Source organism: Carassius auratus, chromosome 11 (assembly GCF_003368295.1).
Source record: "Carassius auratus strain Wakin chromosome 11, ASM336829v1, whole genome shotgun sequence".
Taxonomy (NCBI): Eukaryota; Metazoa; Chordata; class Actinopteri; order Cypriniformes; family Cyprinidae; genus Carassius; species Carassius auratus.
In genome coordinates, this window is record NC_039253.1 from 17,448,048 (window position 1) to 17,460,943 (window position 12,896).

At 36.6% G+C, this 12,896-nt stretch overlaps 1 protein-coding gene across 1 annotated transcript in view; it reads right to left on the reverse strand.

The window, feature by feature from the left end:
• LOC113110603 (cadherin-4-like) overlaps positions 1-12,896 on the reverse strand; it is a 42,908-nt gene that overhangs the window by 25,085 nt on the left and 4,927 nt on the right. The window contains 2 exon segments of the mRNA XM_026274716.1: positions 2,223-2,395; positions 10,531-10,675. Coding sequence (XP_026130501.1) covers positions 2,223-2,395; positions 10,531-10,675 — 318 coding nt within the window.

The following is a 12,896-nucleotide window of genomic DNA, read 5'->3' on the forward strand; positions in this document are numbered from 1 at the left end:
AGAAAAATAGAAAATCCTGAGATGACAGCTAACGTCATCTAACGTGGCATGTAGGGTAGAGAACTTTATGTGCCAAGTGAAACAAGATGCCAAAGGAATAATGATGACGGCTCTAACAGAACTCTAGTGCCAAAACCCCCTAAGCAACTGAAAAATCACCGCAATGACCACAAAGTAGCTTATTTGAAGGCCACCAGCAGCGATTTACACTGTTTAATAAGTTTAATAAGTAATTTAATAACAATTTGTTAGAACAAATGGTTTCAATTATTTAAAATCATCATTATTATAAAAAATGTCAATAACATGACAAATAGATCCAAATCTATAGTGTGATTTATGATAATACAGTTATTATTATTATTATTATTATTATTATTAAATAAATGTTTATTTAAATAACAAATCTTGGCACTAAAGTATAACTGATAATAGCTACTGTAATGATGATGATGATGATAATAATCGTCGTCCTCCTCATCATCATCATCAATTATACTTGAGCAACAGCACTATTTGTCACATAATTAATAATGAAGAGGCAGAACAGTCTCCAGTTACTACAACTAGACATTTTTTAATTTCTATTTTAATATGATGCTAATGAGAATGGGATCGGAATCTGTGGTGAGAAAGCAAGGGATCACGTAGGATGGAGAGATAAAGGGGAAGTTGAAAGACTTCCCTGCAGGTCCGCTTAAGCATTCTGGGATAAATTGAATGGACCTCTGAGTGACCCTGCTCATTAGTGGAGCAGAGGGAGGTTAAGGAGGAGCACACAACTGTGTGTGTGCTTGTGTTTGTGAGAGTGTGTGCATGTGTGTGTTCAAGAAAGAAGCAGTTGTGTGATAGAGAGAGGGATTAATGAAGAGGTTAAAGAGGGGAACACGTCTGGTGGGAAGGGTCAGGCTCATGAGTTATGGGAAAGCTGTTCCCATGATCCATAGAGTTCATTTGTGTGGGTATGTGAGTGCATGCATGTATTAAAAATGAAGTCAACTGCATTCTAAAGCAGACACTAAGAAGACCCCAATGATTAGCTGAATTAATTCTAGGTGGGGTTGGAAATAATAAGTATAACAAGACTCCAGAGCATGTACATATCTCTGCTAGACAAGCTAGAAAATCCCAGAAATGATTCAGAGGCAGAATCCCAATTCACACACCTTCACTGAGCATGAGAAATCCTGTAAACACTACCCTGGGAATCATGCACATACTTCATTTCAACATGAAATAAATCAGGTGCCTTTTTTTGTTTTTGAGGTTTGTGAAAGGTTTTTGTTTTTTTGGGTAGCATCATCCTCCAAACCTGTCTGAGGAACTGTTATCTAAATAATCAATGTGGTTCAAAACAACATTAGACTAGTGCTTCTCCGATTTTTGAATCAAAGGCCCCCTGTTGTAGAACAAAATATTCAAAGATACGCCAAGATATTTCCAGTATTTCTGCTGTAATATGTTAAAGCTGCTTGTTTCCAAACGTTTACTTATTTACCTTATTAAGCAATGCGGTTAATTAATTTAATATATTACATTAATTCATCAATTCTAAAAGATAGCAAGAAATACCACTTAGGTTTTAGCAAGAAATACCACTTAGGTTTATATCTTGATTTGTTTTGTTTATTTTTTAGCATTTTAATATATTAATAGAAAACTGTTATTATTACGAAAATTCTTGATCAGAAACAGTTTTACTACAGTTTCTCTATAAATAATGAATTGGAATGCACTGCTTGTTACCTACAAAACTACACAAGACAGATACTCTCAAATTCAGCTATGATTTCTGCAGTATTCTGAGCATGCTAGTCATTGAAGCTGTGGCTGTTGCTCTGATGGGGTGTTCTGGGAGGGCAGATAGCTGCTCTTCAACTTGAAAAGGTCACAGACAGCTCAAAGGACAGGCTGATCATTAAGTTGATTCTAAAAGCGCTGTTTGTTACAGTGCAAGAATGTCTCTTCACAATGTTGCTCAAAGGAAACCATCCACACCAATATGCTCAGACAAACCATAGCTGAGAACTAATTATAATCTAACGTAGGAGAGAGGTTGAGAAAAACACTCTTCATGGAATGGCAAGCACATATGCTCGTACACTCAAACCCATTACACTCCAAACACATTACACATTTATCAACAGTTCTTTGAAAGAAAATCAGACAGCAGCACTTTCTTGGAAGCACACTTGTTTTAACATGTACGAGACGTGGCTGACCTCTCTGTCGATGCCGGTAGCGATGGTGCTGATCTCTCCTGTGGCTCCGTTAATAGTAAACATGTTGGGAATGGGGATGTGTGGCGTCTGGCTCAGGATGCGATAGTGCACCAGCCCGTTTGCCGTGGTGCTGTCGTCGGCGTCAAAGGCCGTTACCTGCATTACAGAAGTGCCTGCAGAGGAAGAGAGGTAAACAAGCGTGAATCAAAACACTAATGCATGCATAATTGCTCCATTTCTGTCACAAAGCAGCTGGGCTTGTTTGTCCGAGTCGCTAAGAACAAACACACACAAACAGTGACTATTTGATCAGAGAAATCAAACTTTTTGTGCTGTTCCCTGTGTCAGAGCAATGTCCAAACGTCACATCTGATCCCGGGGTCTTTCGCACCTAAGCTGTCTCATCTTCTTCATTTCTGATTCTGCTCTCCATATTAAATCTGCTCGGTAATGAGGGTCTGTCTGCTTCTGTCATTTCCTTATTCCCCAGTCCTGCTATAGCTGTGCCGGCACTGTTAAAGTCAAAACGAAAATGACTTATAAAATGTATGTTAAAAATTCTGTAATTAGTTTATTAGTTTTTCATAAGTATTTTTGTTATTATTTGAAGGATTTTTTTTTTTTAGATAAAAATGCATCATGAAGAGTTAACTCATGATTAATCGCAACTTAATCACACATTTTTATCTGCTCTAAATATACCTTAAATAATACTCTTATCAACATGGACATGGACAAATGTTGATGTTTTATGCAAATTTATGTTTATTATGTGTAAAACCAGTCAAAGTATAGCATGACGACAAGACATGTTCTAAAGGTCATAGATGTTTTTCACATAACTTGTTCATGTCTATTAGACAAATGAAAAAAGAACATATAAATACCAGGTTCCCATTACTTCTCTTTCTTTGCACTGAGCAATTTACTTACAAAGACTGTTTACGTTCTGTTTACGTGACAGGGCAGCTCACTTCTGAACATGCACAATGTACATGTATTATTTATTTTTTAACTTTTGTTGTGCCTACATACTGTATTTTGATCCAGCTAAATTCTCACTAAAGCTGCTTTCATATTTTACTGTTTCTGGTGTAAAACAATCTAATTAATATGAAGTAGTGACTGAAACGTGCCACATTAAGAATACATATACAGTAACTCTTCCTTCCAAGATGTTAACATCCACAAAGATCCTGATTTCTAATTGAGCCATTGTCTGATGAAATCCAATACTCATAAGATAAAGACCATAGCAGTGCTGAGATTTTGGCTTTATATGAATGTAAAATTAGAGAAGCAACATAATACCAATTTTAACTGAAAGTGCTGCTCCTCTCAGCCACTGAACTGAGCAGATGCAAAACCTCACACTCGTGCAGCAGTACCAGCGAGTCTTAGAAACTAAATAAGGTTTGTCCAATTATGTATAATGTATTGTTGCTAGAAGGTTTTTTATTTATTTATTTTTTAAGTTGCTTAATCTAGTGACAGAGTCGCTAAGTTGGCAGCACTGTGCATCTCCGTTTCTCCAACTATGGGCTAAGCAACAGGGTTAAACAGAAATTGCATACCGCATTAATCATATGTCAATAAAATTTGTGCTGTTAAAATTAGTTTGTGTTAACGTATTATTAACATTTTAATTTTGAAATACTTGAAATATTTAAAGTTATCTAATAGCCAAAATGCAAACCATTTCAGTCAGAGTAATAAAAGTTTTAAATGATTAACTATGATAGGACAAATAATTTTTACACTTAACATTTCAAAGTCATAGCCAAGGGGGGAAAATGGCTAAACCAAAATAAATCACAATCAAAAACAGTTTGCCACCTTTAAAAGCCCATTTTCATGCCTCTATTAGTTCAAAGTTGCGTGTTTAAAAACAGCATTTTGAGACTGGGTCTGCGTGCGTGTGAAATGTGTTTGTCTGAATACGAGGCATCAGAATGGCGCTGGTGGGGGCCCATATGGCCTTTAGTCCCCAAAACATGTTTATCGATTTCTGAGAGCTTGTCTCACACCATCTCAAATGTGAGTGAGCAATTAAGGGCCTCCAAATAGAGAAACGGAGGATAAACCTCCTTGCGACGTGGGCAAAATGTCACCCTGTCATTCTGTGTTAATTTCATTCTGTCGCTCCCGTGTTCCTGTCACTTCTGTCATTTAATATTAATGGCCATGGCGACCCAGAAAGTGGGTCCGAGGGGGGCGGCCGCATGTCCAGCCACACGCGAGACCTCACACGTTTGTGGGTTTCTCCAGCCTCGCCGTAATTGTGAGATAGTGCCATCATTTCGTGAAAAAAACACACCTACGAGGGGATAATTGTGGCTGAGAGTTCTATTTCAAAGTTCATTAAGTTTCAGAGCAGAATCTGTCACTATGCCCCATGAGAAAGAGGAAAAGGAAGAAATGAGCGTAGGGAGAAGAAAAACAATTAGGCCCTCTTCTGATAGGGCTACATAAATTTTTGAACAACCAGCAAGCACATGTGGAGGGATGAAGAAGACAAAAGAGTTGCATGTCAACTCTGTCGCCTTCAATTTTCAATGAGTGCCATTCTGTAACGGGATTAAATGCTCTTTATGTGTAAAAGTGAGAGAGATGACCGCGCAGGAAACAGTTAACCCCTAGGCCTTTTCAATTGCTTTTTAATTTGAAAACTAATTCAATGCTGTAATTGCTTTTCGACTTAAACCACTGAAGCTCAAAATTCCTCCTTTCATTAGACACGTGCCGGTCGGGAGACTCTCTCTTTCACAGGTATATAAGAAATTGGGGAGTCATTAGTTTTAACAAGTTTAACATAACCAGCCTGAGAATGGAAACCGACCCTTGCAGTGCCGGCACGCTTGAAAACGACGTCTCCTTTCGAATCACCCGCCGTTTGAAGACAGACTGGAACACGCAAATGCATCTTGCCGCCACTTAGTCCCAATTTTCATTTGCTTGCGCTATGGCTAGATCCCAAAGTGCTTACATTGAAAATACAACATAAAAGCTCTCTATACTTGGCTGTCCATCCGAGACAAGCTGCTAGCCAGACTAAACTAGTCCTCCAAGCTGTTATCACTCCGTTTTCCACTGCAGATTACACTCAGCACTGTCTCACGCCACCCTCACGGTGAGGCTTTCAAAGCAAATCTGTTTTGTCAGGGCCGTAGCCATATGGAGTCCTTTGAGGACTATGAAGAGGCAAATGACTTTTCCTGCAAAAAAGAGCCAGAGGCAGACGCCTACTTTAAGTCCATTAAACTGATTGAAACATTCCTCTCTCCTCTCAGCGCTCTCTTTTCCCCTCTCTTCTCCTCTCCCATGCATGGACGTCAGGGCCTAATTAACCCCCATGGTCAGCTGTCTGAGGCTGTGTGTTGAGTAGCGTCCTATCGTCCACTGTTAGCAAATTTCCTTATCGGCCGTGTGAGCTGGAAGTGTGAAAACAGAATTTTCTAGCCGTGCCGCTCCTATGCTGTGGCTTGTTTTTCTCTGCAACAGACAGCAAAAATATCCCCTTGCAAAAGAACAGAAAGCCAAGTAAACAAGGATACATCTGACTAAAAAACGAGGCAGGATCAGTGTTGAAATTTTAGGCCAGTAAAATGCAAAACAACAGAGAATAGTTTGAAGATGGCAGGACAAAAGAGAGAAGAGAAACGATTATTTTAAAAGATAATTGGCTACAGCAGTTCTGTTTCTAAACACTGTCCATTGGGTGGTGCAGCTGAATTTTTGGCATGCAATTTTTATACATGGAAAAAAGTGAAAATTAGGATTACTTATTGTGGAAAGTATAAGAACATTTTGAGACACTTCTTTAAGAATGTGAGAAGTGTAAAGCTGCCTTAACTGCTTCATAGACTGTTTCTGGATAAGAAGAAAGAAACTCTTTATAAAGACTACTTTTAGTTAGTTAGTTAGTCTGAATTGTTAATATTCTCTTTCTCCTCAAAGAATACTTAGCTTTATACAAAATCTATCCACCTTTTACTTCAACGTGGAAGTAAACCTATGGGCGAGACTTCTGCTACATTAGCCACTACAGCGAAATAATGAGAAGAATACCAAAGTGCAGTAAATTCTTACAAAAAAAAATAAATAAAATTAAAACACCTGCCTACGTGTTCTGTGCTAGACTAACTGAGACTTGTCATGACACTTGTATACTGTTGTTATTCTCTTGTTGATCTGATTGCTTTTATTGTTCTCATTTGTAAATCGCTTTGGATAAAAGCGTCTGCTAAATTATTAAATGTTAATGTAATTGTAAATGGTACAACTATTGGCACTACAAATTAATGTGTTCATAATTAAGGAAATACATTCAAATAATATGGTAAGGCACACCAATTTCCAATATCAAGTAGCAAAACTAACTGTTTTGTACAGATATAAATAGCTGGACGTGGATGAGACCAGAAGTTAGACCCATATAATTTACAGATGGCTGCACCCATTTTTACTGTAATAAAAATGTGGAGTCTGCAATATCAATTTATCTGATCCAAACACATTTTACTATTATAATTCAATGTAGTTCTAATCAAATAATTAAAAGAAGACAACTTGTAAAGCACTGTGTGTATATATATATATATATATATATATATATATATATATATATATATTAGGGGTGTAACGATACGCGTATTCGTATTGAACCGTTCGGTACGAGGCTTTCGGTTCGGTACGCGGTACGCATTATGTACCGAACGGTTCGTTGGACTAATTAATTATATTTGGAAAATAAATTAAAAATTGTGAAATATAATGATATGCGTTCAACAAGGTAGCCCAATAACCCAAACGACGTAACAGGCAACGCCCCTGACACCCCCGAACAAGAAAAAAAAAACACCAGCTTATATGTTTATGTTAGGCTACTCAGTCAGGCGCTCGCTCACTCAGTACGCGCTGAAGGCTCATTGCAAAATGGCCAATGCGTTTAACAGACAACAAATAGAAGATCCTCCAATAACCAACAGGTCTGGTGTTTGGGTGCACTTTACCAATCGATCGGGGCATCCAAACAAGTACGGTAATCAAAATGGACTAGTACTGTACTGTGTCGGAATTTCCTGAGCAGTACGATTCAATTAACAGGCCTGCACGTTATTAGATAGAAGAACTGTTATAAATAGAACGTATGCACGGGCAGTTTTAAAAACTCCACCTACTTTGCTCTTGGCATAGTGCAGCGCAAATCGCGTGGTATCTGAAGGGCAACGCTGAGCCCAGGGTCCAGCGCCGTGCATATCGCGTCCTGTGTGAAAGACCCTTTAGCCATTTTCCAACGAGCCTTCAGCGCGTACTGAGTGAGCGAGCGCCTTACTCTGTAGTGGAAAACGCAGGTTTTAAGAACATTCTTAATGTAATTTAGCCCCGTTACAATATTCCTTCATGAGCCCATTTCAGCCAGACCGTAATTCCTGCTTTGTTCTAAAAAACATAAGCCCTATAGAGAACCAATTGAGTAAAAACACACTCAATATAAAGAGTTATAGAGTTCCATATAAAAAGTTACATCTTTGTATTTGTTCATAACTACTACAATAATATAACATTTTCATTTTTTTTTTATAAGGAGCTGTTTTTGTTTTATACAGTATGCTGCTAAGAAAACACTCCATCATTGTTCAATGTAAAAAAAACAAAAAACATACTTTGTAGCCAATTTTTTTCTTTTTGCTGTATCTAAAACGTACCGAACCGTACCGAACCGAACCGTGACATCAGTGAATCGTATCGAACCGAACCGTGAATTTTGTGAACCGTTACACCCCTAATATATATATATATATATATATATATATATATATATATATATATATATATATATATATATACATGTTTGTAATCCTTTTGACAAATGGGGACATGGCTTATGTCCTCATAAGTCACCCTCTCCTTGTAATACCTGTGTCATACCCATGTCATTATACAGAGCTATGTCTTAATATGTCACAAAACACACCCCCACAAACTACACCCCAATTTTGAAATTAATCTTTCAAAATAAGACAGAAATATGCAATAAGAAATTAAATAGGATACACTTTAAATTGAACTTAAATAAAGAAGTTTTAAGTAAAAATGAGTTCCAGGACATCTTTTAGGGAAAATCAATGCTGAATTGACCCTGACAGGAAGAACAAAATATTATTACTTTACTTATTGTATTGTTTTCATTGTATTTTATTGTATAGTTTAATTTGATGCAGGTCTGAATCACAGCCGAATTGGATTAAACTTAAATTGGATCAGTCTTCTAAATGTGCAGTAATTGGGTGATTACTTGTGTTTAGGCAGCAACGAACACAATTTAATTACTCTATGTGTCTACACCTCCAAATAGATATTTTGTTGGCAATGAAATCAGTTATGTATCATTTAAAGAAGGATCCCTCTGTTGAATTGATCTGATAAGTTCACATACATCTGCAGCTGACGATAAGGACACTTCCCTGCATGCTCCTCTTTGAACGTGGCCTGTAGTGCAGAAGCTGATGGAAAATCCGCTGTAATACTTCAGAGACACTCTGATATGAGCATCTGTTTGGTCTAAGCCTCCCTTGGTGAGTTAAACTGATAAACATGTTCCTTCAATGTTCATGTTTAAAATATACAAAACATCTGCTGTGATTGAATCCTTGTGATCGGGGAAGATCAACGGTTAATATTGGCATTGCCATTTACAAAGCAATGAGATTAACTTCGGTCTCAAGAGAGCCTGGACCCGGGTTTAGCTCGGCTTCATGAGAACTTCATGTTTTTAATGCATGTGAAACATGAAGGATGTCAGCATGAACAGCAGAAGGATAATGGAACAGCCTGTATCGTGTCCGTTTTCCATGGATAATTTACAGAGCTTGTTTGGCGTGGAGTAGACCCACGCTCTACTGAAGGGAAACAGAAAATATTGCGCCGTTCTTTTTTTTCTCTCTTTGTTTATGAATTCCCTTGAGAATCAAGTTTGTCTGTGAGGAGAGCTCAACAAAATAAAGAGTAAAGTTTTGTCCTCCGAGGCAAGATTTCTGAGCCGTAACATTACAGAAGTTGGACACAATCTGACACAATCTACACTTTGGCTGCTCAGTGACTCGACTCTGACGGCTTACACCCCGAAGAGGTGGAGAATAAAGAAAGAAAGTGAACCTGTGTTTGGGAATCCCAGTTCAAAGAGAAAGAGAAGCATTCACAGAAAGGGCCGATTCACATGGGCTATTCAATAAATCATCCAGGGAAAACATACTGTAAGATTCCCTTGTTTGTCTTATTTTACTACAATAAAAATCTGATGCATAATACAAACTTCAAAAATCTGCACACATCTTGTTTATTAACTGCTGTGCACCTAAATCCATATTCAACATTCTGAGCATGCATCATTTTCTTTTTTTAAATTAATATTATTTTTTCTGATTGTGATTCTGTGTAAATGCATTTAGGTGACCTCTGTGTGACATTAAGAAGTATGTGGAAATAATAATAAATAATGGAAGAAGTATATGGAAATAATACCGTACTTCATATTATTAGTGCAAAAAAGAAAAAAGAAAAAGAAAAAGAAAAGAATAATAAATAATAAATTAATTAATAAAAGTATGTATGTATCTATATAATGTATTTGTGTGCATGTATTTATAAAATTAAATATAATATAAAAAAGATACAATATGGTAGAATATACCTATGCAAAAATGTGTAAGTAAAACAAAATAAAACAAAAACAAAAAAAACAAAAAACAACAACAACAACAACAATAATAATAATATCAATAATGCTATTATTAAAATGTAAATATCAATCAAATCAATATATTTTAATGAATTATTCTAATAACAATCTAAAAAAAGTCATTCTCATAATAATAATAATAATTATTATTATTTCTAAACATCAATTAATAAATAAATAATTAAAAAAAAATCAAATCTGAAACAATTAATAAATAAAACTATCTGAATGTACAATTGCACATCATAATACAAAATAATTAACAAATAATAACAGAAGAATATTGCTAACAAATAATAATAAATATGGTATAATATACCTGCGCACAAAGGTCCTAATAATGAAATTAGTTATGTCATACACTGGTGACGATGTTTTCAGTCATTTTCATCACCAGAATTGTGATGCACCAATATAGCCACTAGTATTATTACTAATCATGACATCACCATTACGTTAATTCATGATTAACTCATGCTTTTCTTTAATGGCATATAAAATAAAATGATAAACTAAACACATCATCACAGCATAATCATCAGCATGATCTTTATTGTGGACACATACCTGGTTTGGACATTTCGGCAACTGATCCGTTGTAGACCTGGTTCTTAAACTCGGGTCTGTTGTCATTCATGTCAATGACATAAATGTACAGATCAATAGGAGGCTCCATTTGGTTCCCATTAATATCCACTGCATGAGCTCTAAGCTGTGGATGAGAGGACAATAAAGGCACATTAATTAACAATTCATAATTCACACATAACTTCACCTCTGCCGATGCTTCAGTGGAAAGCACAGCGCTGATATTAAATCAGCTTTAAGAAACTCAGAAGCTTTATAGATCTCTGTGTGCTCAGCGGACGCACCAAATGGAAATTGCATTCATATTTCATATGTTAGATACGGGATCCGGTGGGAAGGCATTGCGTTGTTCCTATCTGAAATCCATGAGTTATTATTCAGAGAGGACTTCCAGAGGAACAGAGTGTAAGTTGGAGTTTAGCTTCAGAAAAAAAAGAAAAAGAATGAAAAGGCTATTTTGGTTAGATCTCCAAAAAAGTGTGTGAGGCAAGATAAAGCTTTCTTTAATTCAGATAAACATTCCCTTAAAAATAAAATAGTTTTTTTAGTGATAGAACATTCCCACGGGAGATGGGATAAGGGAGGGGGGAACGAGAAACAAAAGAGCAAGAGATAGCGCAAGAAAAAGCCTGAGAGCGAAAGAGAGAGGGATAGAGGAAAGGTTTAAGGCTGGATTAACTCCAAATTCTCTTCTTTGAATTTATTCACTACAGAATTACATGCGCACGCACTAAATAAAACTATTATCCTAAAATCCCTCCCCGGAATTACATCCCAAATAAGAGGGTTGCATTGCTCTATACGATATACACGGGAATATCCAGATTCTATATGCATTTCTGCGGTAATACGACACCTGCCGCCAAAAGCTCTCATTTAATATCACCCGAGACGACAGGTTTTTGTTGTGCAGGGCAAAACTAACTGTCAAGCAAACAAATAAATAAAGAGGCACAACAGGAAAATCTGTTTCCTCAGCTGCTGTGCTTAGCATTCTGTATGGGTTGGTGAGGCGGCGGTGTGTGTGTGAGCTTGTAGATATGTGTGAGATTGTCTGTTGTTAGTGGCTGAGACACTGCATATTTGATCTGTCGACCCATGAGAGCGTGCGGACTGCAAATGTGTGGCTTAATGGCATTATTAACATGCTAGCTGACAGAACCGAAACGCTAGACAGAGACAGAGCGACACTGAGAGAGAAACAGAGAATCCTCCTCTACTGTAGTTCTTTATCCCCTTTGTTTATTTACTTTTCTTGCCACTGTGTCAAAGCCATCAGCTTTTAAATTCTGCAACACACTCTAGTGGTGGGAGACTTGTGGGCAGTGAAGAAAAACTACTGGAAACTCACGAAATGAGGGAAAGCTATAAACCACGGAGAGAGCTAGATGGTCAGTGTCATGCCTGCAGCAAATTCGCCATTTTTTCCTAATGTACCCCCACATAACCTTTTCATCATTTTCATTAATGTTATCAAAGCAGTCATTAGACTCACTTTTAAATAAAACACAATCAATACTGTGAGTGAAAACAACTGTTCTTGTTTAATGAGATGCCTGAGTTTGTGGTTTACAGGTTTTAACAGTTCTGGGCCAATCATGGAGAAACCTTGAGAAGGACTTAAAAGTGAATTTATTCACAATGCAGTCATATTTTTGTTGTGTAGGTTTAACAAACGCAAATCTAAATTCCAAGCTCATCAAAAATCCAAGAGCTGCAGTGGTTTATGTCAACATGAAACTGCATTAAAAATCTATACTTCCAAAATGTTTAAAGAGTCTGAATTGTTGGAGATCTGATCCTGCACATTCCTGCCACTTTTTCACAATCGTGTCAATTAAAGGCAACAAAGCCAACACATACAAAGAAAGAAAACCAACCTCTGACTACTTTTTGAGACAGTATAGAGAATAAAATAAAAATCGTATATTTCAAGACTAATTCATCTTTGACATAACAGGAATAAATTACATTTTAAATTGTATTAAAAAAGAAAACATTGGAATGATATTTCAAAATAGTACTGTTTTTCTTGATTATATAAATGCAGGCTTGGTGAGCACAATAGACTTTATAAAATTGGTAACACTTTTGGTATAGGGACCAGTTCCACTAGTTGCTTATTAGCATGCCTATTATTAACATATTAGCTATTTATTAGTCCGTATTATTGTGCGTGACCATATTCTACATCCCTAGTCCTACCAAATACCTAAACTCAACAACTTTCTAACTATTAATAAGCTGCAAATTAGGAGTTTATTGAAGCAAAAATGATTGCAGTTTGTTTTTTAATAGTGAAAATTGGATCTTAAAATAAAGTGTGACCAAAATGTTAATACCTT